We start from the raw sequence: 17,500 nt of genomic DNA, 5'->3' as shown, positions 1-17,500 counted from the left end.
GAGTAAGGCTTTCTAAAAGAGTATACCACAATATTCTCCTTAAAACCTCACCTTTCTGTCTGTCATAGTTATTTCATTTCAAGAAAAGGACTTCAAGGTTTGTATTATGGTGTGCATTTTTGTTAAGGTTCATTTTGTTATTTTCTAGTGGAAATTCACACTGTTGTATGCAGTGTTTGAGTTGTGTCAGTAACTCTGGCAAAGTATTCATTAATCACATCTAATGGATTTAGCTTTGTCTGTTTCATTGATCATAATTGCCTCATTAACTCTAACTATCTGTTCAGAAGCAGAGTTAAAGCACAGCACATCTAGATAAGATCACACACATCCACACAAACATACAAATTTGAAAATGTGTTTGTAAACAAATTTCCCCTGTAAAAAAATAATTCTGATGTGGGTGTGGAAAAAGGTTTGGTTCATAAGCATCAATGATTAGCATACATATTGTATGCGGCCAGGTGTGGTATTTAGTAGCTAGATATGGTTTTTAGAATGATTGCCAAAAGCTTAAAAGGTTTACTGCTCTGTTGAATCGATTGGTATCTTGGCATCTTGACCTTGGAAAGCTTTGTTAGCTGTAATGGCAGGTCTCCTTGTTTTTGTATCATCAGATATCCTTTAGCAAGTTGATTTACAGTATGTACTAAAAAGGACTCCACAATACAATCAGCTGTTGGCACAAAATAGCAATGTGCTAACTGTGTGAATGGGACATATATTATGCCCACTCTGATACAGTGAAGAGGACAGTCATTAGCACAGTTGGCTGTGCTAGCAAAGTTTACATGTCTGTTTCACATTTACCTGTCATGCTACTAGAAACAAGCACCACACACCTGACCTTGTTGACGTAACCCTCACTTTATTTATACCATTCCTCATTCTTCTGTATCCTTTCCTCCCATCACCACTCCTCCTCTCTCTCTCTCTCTCTCTCTCTCTCTCTCTCTCTCTCTCTCTCTCCATCCCTCTGTCTCTCTCTGTTGCAGTCGGAGAATGCACATCTCCAGTATGTACGAGCAGTGTGTGCAGATGAAGCACTTCTCCCAGGAGTTTGTGCTCCTGCAGGTGACAGAGGAGGAGTTCCTCTGCATGAAAGCCCTCATACTCTTCAGCATCAGTGAGTCTCTCTCTCAAGCCTGAGCTATAACACTGGAACACACATAAAGTCATGAATGGGAAGCCTGTGTGTAACCATGTTGGTATATCAACCCAGAAGTTCTCCTCTAGCCAAAATATGTGCATTCAGGCATAAGGACTGTAACTAATGACTAATGACTTCAGTGTTTAATCTGTTAATAGTTCATCATTAAATGTCAGAAAATGCTTAGAAATGTAAATCAGTATTTCCAAAATCCAAAATAATTTCCTCAAATGTCTTGTACTGCCCACATCACAAAGATATTCTGTTTACTATCATTATTAGTGGACAACTAAGATATTAATGAGTTACTTGGTGCAGCTTTATTTTGAGGCAAAATATCCAATTCCAAGGCCATCTAACCTCCCGTTTTAATAGCCTCTTCCATATGACATAATCCTCAAGCCTGTATAATTTGGTCTGGTTAGACCTAAATATCTATAGATTCTTAGAGATCAGCTATGGCATTTTGCCCTTGTACAGGAACAAACAGCACAATTGCTGCTGAGACTGCACAAGAGACAAGAGAGCTCAGACATATGCTCCTCTCACCTAAACAGGGGAGTCATTTCCAAAAGTCTCATACGGCAATTTAACCACTGCTGCCTGCTCCCGTAATGTGTGGAAATGATACAATTTCTCTGTCACTCTTGTGCTGTCTCTTGTTCTCACTCGCTATCCACCTGTCTTTTGGGTTGCAGTTCCAACGGAGGGTCTAAAGACTCAGAGGTATTTTGACGAATTGCGTTTGACCTACATCAATGAGCTGAATCGCTTGATAAGTGACACCAGGACAACTAACTGTGCCCAACGCTTCAGCCAGCTCGCCCAACTTATGGACTCCCTGCAACCGGCATGTCACCTTTTTGACATACTTGACATACATTTTGTTTTGTCTAACCAAACTGCATTGAGTTTTCATCTAACCTGTGCTTAGTAGTGTGTCACTATCCGTACATAACAGCTTGGAAAAGGGAATTTCCTTCCTATTATGCTTATGCATTTTATATACTGTTTTTAGATGTCTTGAGGGCTGACTGTCAAGTGAGTGGTGCACTAAAACAGATGGTGACCACCATTATCTAAAGTGAGGACCATATTCCGGCATTGTTACATGCATTATCTAGCGGGCTGGATGGCTTCAATTAGTAAAGCACCCAATCAGCAATTAATTAGATTATGATAGCCTCATCCAAATGTTGTTCTCTTTTGAAATCTATTGGATTATTTAGATGGTAAGGTGGATGTACAAGTTGATTAACATAAAGATTAGCCTACTTCAAATAAGTCTTCAAATACACTTAAGTGGCACTTATGTTGCACTTATGTTGCACTTATGCTGCACTTATGTTGTACTTACGTATGCTATGGCTCTTAAAGGTGCTCTAAGAGATGCTGGGTAACGTCACTTCTGTTGACGTTCAAACAAAACAGAGAGCTAGCTCGCTACTTCCTTCCCCTCCCTCCCGTGCTGCTCCCGTGCAATTGAAACTCTCCTAAACGCGCATCTTTACTGTGATTTGCTGGAACAGTTTGTTATGTTTTTATGGGCTAGGTTTGCCCAGATTGTTTTTGTTGCGTTTTTTGGAGCCTGGGCTGTCCACAGAGATCGCATTTTTTTTACAGTGTATTCAGGACACAGACAGCTAGCGGTTGGTTAGGTGATGTTTGCAGTAAGTGACATAAAATGTTTTAGCATAAAAAACAAATGGCATCGCTTAGAGCACCTTTAAAGGAGAAATCTGGCGAGTTTTCTCAGATCTCTGTTTCTCTAGGTCACCGAGTACTGTCGGTCCATGTACAGTACATGCCCCCAGAGTGTAGCGCTGTAGCTGCCTGGCTGCGTTAGTTGCTGGCTGTAGCCACTCAAGCTAGGTAAAACCGATTGTTTTCTTTTTTCCCGTACAGGCAGTACACAGTGACCTTAAAGGAAAATTCCTGTTTTTAGCACTTTAAGGCCCTTTTCTGGTTTGTTTTGGATGAACTAGAATGGTGGACACTGAAAGTTTGACGATTGGTCCTGTCTCGACTTTTCTGACTCTTTTTGAATCGCCTTTGACTTCTCAGGGTGGCTGGCAATGGGCATACTGTAGTAGGCTACTCAAACATGTCCTAAAACAACCCTTGACAGGACCGGACCAATTGTCAAAATTTCGGTGTCCACCACTCTAGTTCATCCAAAACAAACCAGAAAAGGGCCTTAAAGTGCTAAAAACTGGAATTTTTCTTTAAGGAACGGAGATCTATGTGAAAACTCGCTGGATTTCTCCTTTAATGGATCCTTTTTGTTTATGCTCTACGCTATGACCTCTCTGTGACCTGCCGTTACTTTGAATGTAATCTAGCTTGCCTGTAAATGACTTGTAAATGAAAAGAATAATTGCCTGGGCAATGTAAGCAATCCCAGAACCCTTGAAAGTACAGGACTTGATAGGAGCACAGGTCAACTTGGTTGGAGTGTGCTAATGGAAATTGGCCAGCAAAGATAAACAGGTCGACAGTGAACATGGCTGTAAATGCCCAAGCATTGGGCAAACAATGTTGCATTGTGCAACACTGTGTTCTGATGTGACACAGCGTGTTTGGATGTGCCTCCTGAGTAAATATTGCTCAAATTACATGAAAGTAAACGTGTGCCTAGCTGATTGTGCCAATATTACTTATGTATGACAGTAATGCAGTTTTACAAGTGACCTAGTATTTAGTGAGTTACCGATATCCACATTACAAACCATGCAAAGCCATATAAATACCATCTCACAGTCACTAATAATATAGACGTCATACTTAAGATATACTCTTTGCTTTCTGTTTCTGTTTCTCTTTCTGTCGCTCTTGCAGATTGTCAGGAAGCTTCACCAGTTCACCTTTGACCTATTTGTCAGGGCACAGTCTCTGAACACCAAGGTCAACTTTCCTGAGATGATGGCCGAGATCGTGTCAGTGCAGGTGCCAAAGATCCTGGCCGGCCTGGCCAAGCCGATTCTCTTCCACAAGCCACAGGCGTGTGAGGTCAGCATGTGCTTTTCAGACTCCCGTTGAGTTCTGCTGCCCAGAGAGAGGCATAGGAGCCCAGTGACAGATACTCTCACACACACAGACATATACACACACACACACACACACACACACACACACAGCCACACAGGCTCAGTTTTCTTTGCTCCCTTTCTTTCTATTCAGACTTTCTCATCTTCATTGTCCGCTATAGCCCCTTTTTCTGGGAATTGAATATCTTTGGAGAGAAGAAAAAAACTACCCAACAAAATACCCAAGCCCAATTTGATCATTGCAGTAGATGGTCTCCTTAAAAATGATGGAGGACATTTTCTTACAAGACAAGATAGGTCAGGACAGAACAGTTAGTTTTAAAGGGAAATGAAACCATCAGCAGGACATTAATGTGTGTGTGTGTTTATCTGATGGAGTTTTAGTAGGGGTGTAAAACTACACATATTCTTAATGAACCGTTTAGGTAAAGGACGAGGTTCAATACAGATGTGTAATGAATGTGACAAATTTTGTCTTTAACAGTAATCAACAGTATAGGAACGTCACCTATTACCAACCGTCCCGTATTTCCGTCCTCTTACGTGTATGTAATATTCATTTCTATACAAACCAAGACAGCGGATTCCTAAAGAAACGCAAGCACCCACACCATAAGTGTATCTAAATTAGCTATGTACCAAATACAATACATTTTACCGTGACTCGAAGAGCTGTAAACAGTGTTGTAAGGCTGCGTGTACAAATCCGCTTGGAGCTCCCATGGAATTTTGATTTGTGACAAGAATTCTCGGTCTAACCGTTGATGTGCCGTGAGAAAGGTTGAAAATAGGCACCCACCAGCCCAGCACTAAACTCCGAGCGTGGTACACAAAATCGGATATTTCAGGCAGTAAAAGCCCCAATAAGAACCAAACTAGATTTTGTTCAAATCTACACACCTATGGCAATTTAAGAAATCCCCACAGAGCTGTGGGGAGATATTTTACACTATACTATAAGTCCAGGATACTTCTCACTCACTTTTACATGCATGTCATTTTGTAGATACTGACTGATGTAAAGTATGTTTTACCACTTCCAACACACTCTCAATCATGGTACAACAAATTTTTACCTGTAACTGCATGATGACTTTTGGTGAGCTTTTATCTGTCTTAAACAGATTTATATGTCACATATGAGGAATTTTCAATCTCACTAAAACAAACGAGAAACAAAAACAAGTAATTGTTTCATGTCTTATTATGGAGGGATGTTAAATTATGCATTTGTATACACCTTTTAAACATGTTTAAACCAGTGGGTGGTTCATTATATGCACTATATTGTGTTTCATTTGGTGTTAATAATGATTATGTGTGGTGTTATTATTTGTGTGTGTGTTTCTACCACCTTTTTTTTTAAACGCTAATGTAAATACTTTTCATGACATTTTTAAGTAGTAGCTGTAGTAGTAGCTTTTTTCTTCTTGCTGTCCTTCATCATCACCGTTTATTTTTGTTCACATACTGTATTATCAGATTGGTTTTGGTCATCTTTGCACTAGCAATAACTATTGCACGATAGACACACATTTCTTTTTAAATAACCTGATACTATTGAAAATCTCAACAGACTGGATATAGTAAGTTTTGTATAAAGAATATACTGGCAACTAAAAATGATGCTGTTAATCATACATTTAAGTACTAATTGATAATTAATTGTATTCCGTTAGATTGAAATCTTCTTTTAAGTCAGCCTGTTATCTCCTCTTTTACTGTAATGTTCCAATTAGTGCATCAATCTCCAGTCTTTTTGACTCTGAGTTGCTCTCCCTGTCATTCACATTATTAACAGTCCTCGATGTGCAGAAAGCTACTTTAGTCCTTTGAAGTGTGCATCACACAGGAGGGTTCTTGGTAGGGCAAGATCGGCAGAGCTATAGGTATAGAATGGGTTTGTGTGTGTGTGTGCGTGTGTGTGTGTGTGTGTGTGTGTGAGAGAGAGAGAGGGTGACGAGAGATGACAACTTACACAGAGGAGAGAAGTGAAACGCAGGGCTGGGAGTTTGTGGTGGCTATGAATACTCCTAACAGTATACAGTGGCACCCAGTTGTGTATACACACTACAGGCATTCTCTACCTGTCATGATGCTACTGCTTCAAGTCACAGGGATCACCTTAAATCCCAGTAATCATTACTTAAGAGGAACTCACCGCCTCAGATGAATACCATTTATGGTGGAAGAAGGCTTCTAAAATATGGGTTGATAGACCAAACACACATACATGCCTATACATTTGTAGACATGCACTGTTATGTACTGTTTAATGCCATCCTTTCTTTAATCAGCAATTCAATGAGGCCAAACTAAACACTCAAAATCATAGTTGTGGCCAGAATTGAAATGTAGTCACTTAGTTATGTGAAATGTGGTTTGTTTATTTTTTTTTGTAAAGATTGCACATACACTATAATTCACAAGTGCACTCTGTACTATTTAACAAACATTTATAATTTAGCAAAAAATATGATTGTTAAAATCAACACGTGCAGCTTGAAAAATGTGAAAAGATGTTGTATATACATTGTCAAGTGACTAGTTAGTCTTCGGCACAACACACTGACACTTGTCTGAGAAATCGAACAAAAAGTTTGCGCAGTAATTTGTAAGTTGCCTGTAACTGTAACTGTCAGGGTTCCCACCGGTCATGGAATTTCTGGAATATCATGGAATTTTGGAAAGTCTATTCTAGACATGGAAAGTCAGGGAATTTTATAATTTTGGGGGCAAAGTCATGGAATATCATATAATTATTAGCTTTACTGCTTGCTTGAGCAGTTGTGGTTAGTCCAACTTTGTTTATTCAATGTCCATTTATTCATCTCCCACTCTAAAAAAAGTAAAAGATTATTGAAAGCTACACAACTATTCTGAAATCTTTGGTCAGTATATTGTACCCTTCATTGTAGGTTATGGAAATTCAGTTTTAGTTTTGTCAGGGAAAAGTAATGGAATTTTACATTTCTCTAGTGGGAACCCTGAACTGTGCTTCAAGCTTTAGTTCTGTATAATTGTAAGCAGACAGTCATTTTGCAGTAGGTTTATAACCAAAGTGGACAAACATGCACATAGCACCAGAAAGAGAAGGTCAACCTAAATGTCTATAGCAAGCTAACAAGACACGATACATTGTACACTTTAAGCCACGGTTAAAGTAACAAAAAAAGTTAGGATATTTTCTAGCTACAAGCAATAAGATAATTTTATGTCAAAAATGTTCTCATAAAATGCCTCAGTGCCTCTCTGATAAATGTTCAGTCATGGGAGGCAGTAGGATCAGGTGATTTTCAGTTTTTTGAAGAACATATAATTGCAGACAAAAAATGCTCTAGTAAATATAATTGCGGACAAAACATGCTCTAGTAAATGTCAGATTGTAGATTGGTATTTATTCTCTATAGGCAGTATATATCTACATGGATTTATTGTATACATAAAAACTAGAAATGGTTCATATTCAAATATATATAACGACAACAAAAAGAATGCACTGTAATTCCATACAATTTGGAACATTTGAACCTGAAAGTAGTTATCAGTAAGGCTTGGTGAGATTTTGTAAAAACTGATGTGGGTTTGCCATTTGTACAGATTAATTTTATTTGGTTTTGTCATAAAAAGCAACAACAACAACAACAAAACAATGACTAACGATTAAGAGTTTAACATTTTCTGTTGTTACTTAAATGATATATGAAACTGATTAGTATTGCATTTTTACAATGTGACTTCCACACTTTGTATAATTGATGTTTTTGTGTGTTTTTGTGTTCTCCTGTGTTTGCAGTTCTAACATGTTTTGTCCATTGAAACTACATGGAAGGAAATTCTTGCTATACAAATGACATTTCTTATCCAACCTTTATATGTTTATAGTCTCTCTGTGTATGTATGTATTGATTCCACATAGATGTAGTTAAGTTGCATAAAACTGCCAGGTCCCTTAATCTGTTCATTTGTACCACTGTACCAGCAGTTGAGGTGATCCATGTTTGCTGTGTAGACTTGTCTTAAATCAAGATTTTTAATGTCTTTATTGTTGTTGTTTGCATTTAAATAATAAAAAAAATGGTATGGTTTTGTAATGTGTCACTAAGTTCATACTGACAATGATATGGTGAAGCAAGCACAGAGAGATGTTACGGTGTGCGTGTCAGGTAGGGCGGTAGGGGCGGTCAAGCAGGTGCATGGCTACTCTAACCTGCCCTAGAGAGATAGGGATGTACTTTAGCTCACACAATGAGTGGGTTTTAAGATAGAGGATTTTCTCCCATTTTCTTTGCCAAGCTGGCAGGCCCACAGCCTGACTGCTGCCAACTCAAAATACTCTCAGCGGGTGACTGGCACAGCCAACAACAGGTAATTGAATCATCATCTCGCTGATACATTAATATGACATTTCATCATGTGTTCTGTTTATCGCACAAATCCTCAGGATAACCGCCACCTTCTGATTACAACACCAGATTAGTGCCAACGCTGATGACCCTTCACAGTCGTGGGGTATTTGGGTCAATGTGCTGCAGTGTTATCTGCAGCAGGGAAAAGAGGATTCCCTGAGGATATGAGCTAGTGAATGGTGGGGCAAAATTATGGTGCTTGAGGATGTCGAGGAAAGATGTCAGCTAATAAGGTGGGCTCATGAGGGTCAGAGGGTCATGCCGCGTCATAGGAAATGATTGGCTAACCGTGGATGAGCCTGCACTAGCAACACTCTGTGGGACAACAGGGAAGCCTAACTGCCTTTGAGCTACAAGGCTTACAGGAAGGTACTTTGCATGGAATTAATAGTGGATGATGAGTACAGGATGGCATTATTAGAGTGGGTTGGTGGTCACAGCGGAAGACCACTGACCAACTCCTCATTTTGTCATAGCTTGCCTATTTTGCTTGTTAATATATTACTAAATGAAGGTTACATAATAGCTTATATGTCACTTCAGCGCAGAGTTACAAGCACAGCCTGCTTAAGCTTCATTAAAAAAAAAAAAAAACAGAACTGGTTTATTACTCAAATGAAATCCCATAATTCCACAAAAAAAACAACTTGAACCATTTTATTTGGTATAAAAATGTTGTTTTTTTTCTTCTGATTTTCTTGCAGTACATTCAAGACAATCGTACGTACATGTAACATGAGTGTTGCATTGTAGTGGTGAGAAGAGCCAGTTTAGTTCACAACAAAAGAAATGCTTTTTTTTACTATTTCTGTAAACAACAAGCAGACAAAAGTGACCTAGATTCAGACACACAACCAGGAAAACGGTTGTGGAGGAAAAAGGAATGTTTCCGTAAATTAAACTAAAGGAGAAAAACGAAGCTGTGAGACCAACAAGAGGGAATTCTTTTTTTCACCATAAAAGACAAATAAATAAAGTATTCCCAAAATGCCTGATGATCAAGAATCCCACCTCTTGGTCCTTCTATCACCTCTGTCGTGTCTTCACATTTAAAATTCACAAATGAGACATTCAATAAGTACATTTGTGAGAGCTTATGCAAGAAAGTTCTACACAGGTTAGATCACTCTGACCAAGGTCATTGGGTCAGATGAATTTACACACAATCCCGAAGGAGAACACTTGTCTGAAGTGCAAAGCAAATGTCAATATGAAAACAAACCAAAATGTTAGTCTGACCACACACACTTGTTCTCTCTCTCTCACACACACACATACGCACACACACACAAACACAGGTACACAGGTGTGTAGGTCAAAATTTAAATCAACTCATTCTATAGTCTGTTTCCTCTTTAAGATGTGATTCAGAGAGAATACTAAGTGAATGTCACACCACACTCTCTTTCCTCCTCTTTCTCCCATTTCTCTCATTGTTAAATGCAGCATAAGATGGCAACAACTCCATCGCATTTACAGTACTGACAACGTTACATGACACTCTCTGCTCACTGAAAGGTAAGGCCGGGAAGGCGAGTCTCTCTCTTTAGATAGCTATTACTAGTGTGCGGGCCACAGTGAACTGTTTCTATTTCCCTTTATGCGCTGTTGGAGAGCAGTCATGCGGTGCTCCCGTTCCAATAAACACGACACAGGCACAAGAGAACGACAAAGGTGCTGGAAAAGCAGTGGTGTGTGCGTCAGGAGGGAGCTTATTCTTCTTCAGAAGCAGGTGGATTTAGAAGGAGTTAGTCGTCTTATTTGGAATTCTGTAAAAAAAGAAGGGATATCCATGAACATGTGCTGTTATATCTGAGACAGGTTAGCCATGCTGATATTTTGTAGTGTGTCCCTTCACTATCTGAGTTAAGAGTGTGACTGAGTGTAGCAGCCAATAATGTATAATTGGCCTATAACATAATATAATATATAACCTAACAATTACAGTATATTACGTTATTAATAACATCAGAATTGTGTCCATTTTGAATGGAATGGATAGGACACCTCTGTAGGAGTATGTGGAGGAGACGTGGCAAGATTATTTATGGAGGATGGCACAACATGGCACAGGCTATGACCACCTAACTCTTTAAAGAGCATCCCAGATATTCAACATTCATTTCCTGTATCAACTCTTGATTTTTATGCAACCTCTGTGTTATCTCTTAACCAGCCAATAGCGTAGTAACTCGTTACATTATTAGCCAAAAGTCTTTACATTTTTGGTCCAGAAATTGTATTTGTATTTTGTATTTGTATTAGGTCCAGAAATTGTATTTCCCTCTTACCTCAGATGCTGGGGACGTGGCAGCTGGCCTGCCAAAGAGAAAGCCAGGTACACATCACCATATGATTCAAACTTAATATGTATGATACAAGCTTACTAAGCATGCATTTCCCACACATCTCTATTCATACACATAAACACATGTCCTCCAGAGAAAAAGGTGACTGACTATTCTTAAGGGAAAATTATCAGTAGTGTATTTTAATGTTTAATGACATTGATCTAGCTATGCGATTTTGAATTTTTTCAATTAATTCCTTCAGCATAAAGGATCTTCATTGCTATCAGCCGTCACCATCATACCCACTGCCGAGTTCACAAGTCTACAAAAATATTAATACTCAAGTAAAGTACATATGCTCAACAAACATACGTAAGTACAGTATTCAAGTATATTTACTTACTATGCACCCATGATGGCTTTAATTGTAAAACTTTCATTACATTAATTGGTTTGTCTCAAAATGAGGTTTTACCATAATTTCCTTACATTGGTTTATATACTGATTTAGCTAAATGTATTCATGTTTGAGGTTTATTTCTTCTTTTGGATTAAAGCACAAACTGATTCTGATTCAGTGGGCTATCGGGCACCTTGTGGGCACTCAACCCACGAATGGTTTCAGAAGCAAAGGGCTGTTCTAACATGTCAGTACTGAAAGTCCCTCCCTATCCTATCATGCACATAATGTCAAGATTTTCTGTTTCTCTCTCTCTCTCTTTCTCACAAACACAAACACACACACACACTTACCCTCCCATCTGTCGCGATGCATTCTCAAAAAACTTTGTCTTGGAGGCAACACTGCAATACAAAGACAGTTACCATGGCAGTTACCTTTAAGAGCTGTGCATGACAAAAGATCCATGACTCCAGATGTGTAACTCTTTCACTGTTTGTCTTTCATTGGGCACACTTGGGTTTGCTGGCAGTGAAACCACCAGCGGAAGGCAATCAGTGAGGTTCATACAGTATGAAACACATTCATCCTGCAGCCACTAAGGGTCTCTAAAACAGAGAGTTTCAAGGCTTCCTAGCTAATAACTACCCTTAATAAACAACAGAGCTGAACGATATAGCATAAGTGTTAGCATTTCTTTCTAACCTCACAGCAAAAGGAATCCACCCCTTCTATGCGTGGTACTGGGCAGTTGTGCAAACCAATTTTTTTGAACATCCCTGCTGAAAAAAAGATGTCTGTCAAGCTTTACATTGTTGGTGTAAGATGGTCATGCTGGTTTGCTAGAATGACCAAGATGAGCTAGCATGGCCAGTTAAACCAGCAATGTAAGGCCAGCAACACTAGCTAAAATGACCAGCTTGAGGTGGTACGGTAAACTGAGTAAACCAGCTGAAGGTATGTTTTTGCAATAGTTTTGCTGGTCTAGCTGGTCAACCATCATAGGGTAGTCAAACAAGCTGGTCAACAAGCTGGACAACCAGCAAACCACCTGAAGCTGGTCAGACTGTTTTTTTTCAGCAGGGATGAAAGTCCATGGACCTTTTTTTTACAATTAAGGCATCTGTCTTTTCATTGTCTGGGCTAGCTATAGCCTAGTTAGGGTTTGCAATGGCAGTTTGATGACTGTTAGCTAGTTAGCTATAAAATCTAATGTAGTGTAGTATATCTCTTAAGATGCAGTAAATGATCATTTGTTCTACCTCCAATAAATCACTAGCATGCACGTCACTTTGTTCGTTTTCTGAACATGTTTAACATTTGTGTTGCTGATTGCAGAATCCAGTAAAGTTCCAGGAACCATTCTTTACTCTCAAAGCATCTATTTACAAGATAGCAATCAGAATGGGAAGTCAGCTCTCAGCTCTCTTAAGTGTGGGCCTACCAAGACAGTGATGCCTTGCATCTGTTCGATCCATAAAATGCTGCTCCATTTTCACACAGAGAGGATTTCATGGTGATCATATCCAAAGAGAATAAATGTCACCACTCAGGATGCTTACAAGATAGTTGGAACAAAGAGGCAGAGGAGGCATCGCATCCACTAGGAAAGGTGAGTGTCAGGTCAGTGATATCAGGGGTGAAACTAGGGATGTTTGATTAGGGGTAGGCTGACCCAGGCTAAGATGTAACAGCGACTTTTTGATTAAGAGTTTAAAGGAACACAATGGCGGAATTGATATCTATGCTCCTTGGCATCAATATTCAACAACATTTAGAGCTAGGACGGTACCCTGTTAGTCAAAAAACGACTAAAAGGGTCATTATCCTATCCAATCAACAACATTACATAGTGCAAGATCAAGCGTTTTGGTCATGCTTTGGCAATGTCAGAGACTTCCTTCTCCGTACTAGTCAGTGTAGGATCAGAACGAGTTTGAAGCAGTTACTTTAAGGTAAAATAATTGAACTATGTTGTCTTTATTTGGAGCTGACTGGGACACTGGTCCTTACAAAAATACAGGATCATGTACGTGTATTTCTCTCTCTCTCTCTCTCTCTCTCTCTCTCTGTGCGTAGGGAGTACTCACTAAGATGCGGAGTCTTCGCTGGTGGGAGAGGGCAGGGGTTTGGTGGGTGTGCGATTGGGTGGATCGGGGGGTCTGGTCGGGGGCCTGCAGATGGAGTGCTTCTCGGAAAACGACCGTCCTTTCATGAGGCCCTCACCTTCTCCTGTTTTACGAGAGAAAGAAAGAGAGAGAGACAGAACACACAAACACACAGATGAGCCATGAGATAACCAGATATATCTCAGGAAGCAGAGAAGCCACACACGGCACAGTATCACACCAAACACGTGACCACACATAGTGAGCATGTGAGAGCGATAGATTAGACTAAAGTTATTATGAGTATTAAATCTGCCTTTAATGCTCCTTTAATGCTGAGTTTAATATTGTTTTAATGTAGTTATTGTCTGAATGAAGAGATAAAGGCAGTCTGTGGAAGTAAGTATGTAACTTGCACGGTAGAGAATCAGGGTTTTCATGGTGGCTGTGTAGGAAGTAAAGTGTGTTACTGTATACGTGAATGCTGCCCAAGAGATGAATGCAGACGCTTTAGGATAGAGCAGTTTTGTACAGTTCTATAATCTGTACAATCTGTACAACAGATTAGAGTAATGATGACTTTTGATATTAGTGCCTGTCGTTGTTCTGTTTCTCTGCACTGTGGAGGGCAGAGGAGTAAACACCTTCTCTGTTGGCCAGGACCCCACGTGGCGGAGGCTTCTTGCCCTGGAAGGACTGCGCCCGGCCGACCGTCACCCCTGCCTCCCCGTTGGACGCCGTCCCGGCGTCAGGCCGTGACCCTCCATCTTGTAGCCTGGCAACAATCTTGGCGACATCGCTGTCGGAATGCCGATCTTGCCGGGGGGTGGGGGTGGGTTTGGGCGGGAGTGGCAAACGGGCGCCAGAGGACGCAAGGAAAGAGGAAGGTACAGAGGGAGGAGAGCAGGACGGAGGGCCCATCTTGGGCCTCTGAGGCGGGACGGGGCTAGTGGGGTGCGGGTCCCCCTCGGAGTCCACACCGTTGTGGGCACTGCCGTTCAGCTCCCGCACTGCGTGACAACAAGAGAACAAGGCAGAATATATGAGAGAGAGACAGACAGACAGAAAGAGAGAAAGAAAGTTAGAGAGAACGACAGAGAGAAAGAGAGTAAGTGAGTGTAACAGAGAGAAAGTGAGAGAGCGAGAATGAGAAAGAAAGACATATATAGAGAGACAGAGAAAAAGGCAGACAAAGGAGCAGTATAAAATTAAGCTAACGGGTGTCAAATACATTATGTGCAGGCCAGGGGGGAAAAGTTCAGGATGAAAGAAAGTCAGCAAAAGTAAGACACACAGAAGCCAACATAAAAAAAACAAGGAATCAAGAGCAAAGAATGAAAGAAAGGAAGGTGACAAAGTGGAAATAGCGAACACCTTCACCCCCATGCTTAAGTTGACTAAAAAGAGGAATAAAAAATCATCTTCTGGAAATTGATCTTAGTGCCTTAATTGGCATGGGTACTTTCCATAAGATCATCTCTCAATGAAAATCAAACCAGCTATTAGGCTAACTGAAATAAAACCATACCAATATCTAGGTATGGTGAAGGGTATGTGATGATGTGGGGCTATTTTAATTCCAAAGGCCAAGGGAACTTTATCAGGATTTTACCAGGAGTATCCTGGATCCATGAAATAACTGGCCTTTAATGGGAATTTAACATAGGGGGGTGTATACTTATACACCCTGTATTTTAATGAAAAACATTTCCTTATTTACAATACATTATTCATTCACAAAAAAAATTGGTGTCCTTAAAAGTTGGATTTTCCCCATTTTTTAAATTAAGGCATTAAGATCAATTTCCAAAAGATGATTTTTTTATTCCTTTTTAGTCAACTTTAGCATGGGGGCTTTTCCAAGACTAAATATTTTAGTATTCACACAAAGGCTACCTTTTCGGAAGTGCACTTCAAATGACACCAGAGAAATATCCCAATGTGAATAGATGCAACATTAACACATAATTTATGATATAGCTATTTATATTTACTTGTGCTTTTGTTTGGAACCCCTGTAATGTGTGTGTCTGCACGTGTATGTGGGAGCAGTTACAGGCGTTTAGTCTAACCACACAGACGCAGCCGTGTGACACTGTAGGGTCCTTGCTTCACATGGCATGTTGGCCTTGAACGCTTTGTCATGCTTTTGCCTGTGGCAGTGCGAGCCTAAACCATGGAGATGTAAGGCTGGGCACACATCAAGTGTGAGAAGGACAGCCATAGGGTTGCAGTGCTGTTAAATTATCTTCTACAGTGGGTTGCACAAGTTTACAAGAACTTGTGAGACTGTTGTCCGTGAGTGCAATTCACAGCGACCTCTTTTCAGAACTTTACTTCCAGAGTTCCAGTCAACTTGAGGGTCCCCAATGAAAGGTTATCATCTCAAACTTCATGCACAGTCTGCCTTACGTTGTTATGTCTAGCAGAGTTCTTCTTCAAGCTTGTGTGTGTGTGTGTGTGTGTGTGTGTGTGTGTGTGTGTGTGTGTGTGTGTGTGTGTGTGTGTGTGTGTGTGAGAGAGAGAGAGAGAGAGAGAGAGAGAGAGAGAGAGAGAGAGAGAGAGAGAGAGAGTGTGTGTGTGTGTGAGAGAGAGAGAGAGATGGATTTACAAGCATCTCCCACTATGAGGAGGGTACTTTTGAGTGGAAAACTACAGGAGAGCACAAAGAGAACACTACACATTAATGACTAAAAAGAAGCATGCATTTAATGACAGCCAAAAGCAAAGTCATTAAAGAGTGAAGAGGGTATTAATAAATTTAAGGATGCATTAAAATGTTAGGTGAAAAGGGAATAAACAAACCAAACTGTTCATAAGAACTGGGGATGACAGCACATATTAAGCATTTATGCAGATGGCTTGTTTAAAAAACACAGGTACACACACACACAGACCTAGACTCCAGCAGGCAGGTGGTACTTAGTTTTACTTAGGTGGTACTTAGTTTCCGTGCCCTAGACAGCCTGTTATTAAATTTTCAGTGACAAATAAAGTGGGAAAACTAAGATGGGTAGAATAACTGCCAGTTTGACATCTGTCATGATAAATTACATGTACACATACACACAGACACACACAGGTCTACAGCATTTAGTTCTACAGCTCTAGAGCTACTCTACAGTTCACTTGATACTACATATTATATATTAGAGTATGGTAACTTGCATGTATATCATCTATCCATACCAGTTTCCAATTAAGTTTGTTCCTACGAGAGTGTGTGTGTGTGTGTGTGTGTGTGTGTGTGTGTGTGTGTGTGTGTGTGGGCACATGCATGCAGGTATACACCAATTACTGCAAGGCTGCCATACTATGCCAAAAGTAGCAGACCCATACCAGTGAAGCAAAGTAGAAAGACAAGAGGACCCCACACCATCTCCCACCTCTAATGTGACTGGACTCAGTCCACTACACACAGACAGATAACAATAGCCAGAGCCTCCTCCTCTCAACACAGGTTCAAGGACACCTTCAACTGAGGAAGTAAAAAGTATGTGACTCTGTTTGAGCATGCAGGCTTTATATAAGTGCACAGATATATTTGAAGCGCATATACGTATAGAAATCAATATACTCTATATGGATAATAGTAAAAAGGAATAAAAAAAAAAAAAGGAATGTTTTTTTTAATAATAACAGAAGCCTAATGTAATAATGGAATGGAATGATAGGAGATGGGATGGAGAGTGGGAGGTGGTATTGGAACTTAAAAACAAGGGATGTTGAAGAGAGCGCTCATGAGGATGATGAAGATGACGACTAGGGGAGGGAGATGACTGAGACTCTTATTTGGCCACATAATTACTCTCTTGCAACGCGGGATAGGAGCGCAGCGGCCGCTTGGAGATGGTGATGGGCTGGCGCGTCCTGGGCGCGGCTCTCGGGGGAGGTACCGGGGGAGGCAAGCTTTCTGGAGGCCCGCTGAAGATCTGCGGACACAACACAGAGGTCAGGGTGAGGCCTCGGAGGGGAAATCCATCATGTGAGGGCTACACATAACACTAGCGTTCTAATACTATCATCACAATACAATCTACATTAGTACAATGTCGTCATAAAAACTGTGCTATTGAAATAAAATTGACTTTAAAA

General features: G+C 40.3%; 2 protein-coding genes across 4 annotated transcripts in view; one reads left to right on the top strand and one right to left on the bottom strand.

Moving 5' to 3' along the window:
- The window catches only part of ar (androgen receptor), a 26,915-nt gene extending 22,091 nt beyond the window's left edge, over positions 1-4,824 (top strand). Inside the window, exons 6-8 of one of the 2 annotated variants that reach the window (XM_042093569.1) lie at positions 996-1,126; positions 1,849-2,000; positions 3,989-4,824. In XM_042093569.1, the coding sequence (XP_041949503.1) occupies positions 996-1,126; positions 1,849-2,000; positions 3,989-4,189 (484 nt within the window). In that variant the 3' untranslated portion in view covers positions 4,190-4,824. The remainder of the gene's footprint in view (positions 1-995; positions 1,127-1,848; positions 2,001-3,988) is intronic. The other variant, XM_042093570.1, reaches the window with a different exon arrangement.
- Positions 1-17,500, bottom strand: part of ophn1 (oligophrenin 1) — a 41,844-nt gene that overhangs the window by 414 nt on the left and 23,930 nt on the right. The window contains exons 19-25 of one of the 2 annotated variants that reach the window (XR_006032053.1): positions 17,214-17,337; positions 14,050-14,415; positions 13,388-13,529; positions 11,651-11,701; positions 10,898-10,925; positions 9,875-10,375; positions 836-842 (exon numbers count right to left, since the gene is read on the bottom strand). Coding sequence is in view for 1 of the 2 variants with exons in the window: in XM_042093572.1 (XP_041949506.1) it covers positions 10,364-10,375; positions 10,898-10,925; positions 11,651-11,701; positions 13,388-13,529; positions 14,050-14,415; positions 17,214-17,337 (723 nt within the window). In the remaining variant the exon portion in view is untranslated. Of the gene's footprint in view, positions 1-835; positions 843-9,249; positions 10,376-10,897; positions 10,926-11,650; positions 11,702-13,387; positions 13,530-14,049; positions 14,416-17,213; positions 17,338-17,500 lie in introns of those variants that run through there. The other variant, XM_042093572.1, reaches the window with a different exon arrangement.

This window comes from Alosa sapidissima, chromosome 5, assembly GCF_018492685.1.
Source record: "Alosa sapidissima isolate fAloSap1 chromosome 5, fAloSap1.pri, whole genome shotgun sequence".
NCBI lineage: Eukaryota > Metazoa > Chordata > Actinopteri > Clupeiformes > Clupeidae > Alosa > Alosa sapidissima.
This window is presented reverse-complemented; position numbering and strand designations above follow the sequence as displayed.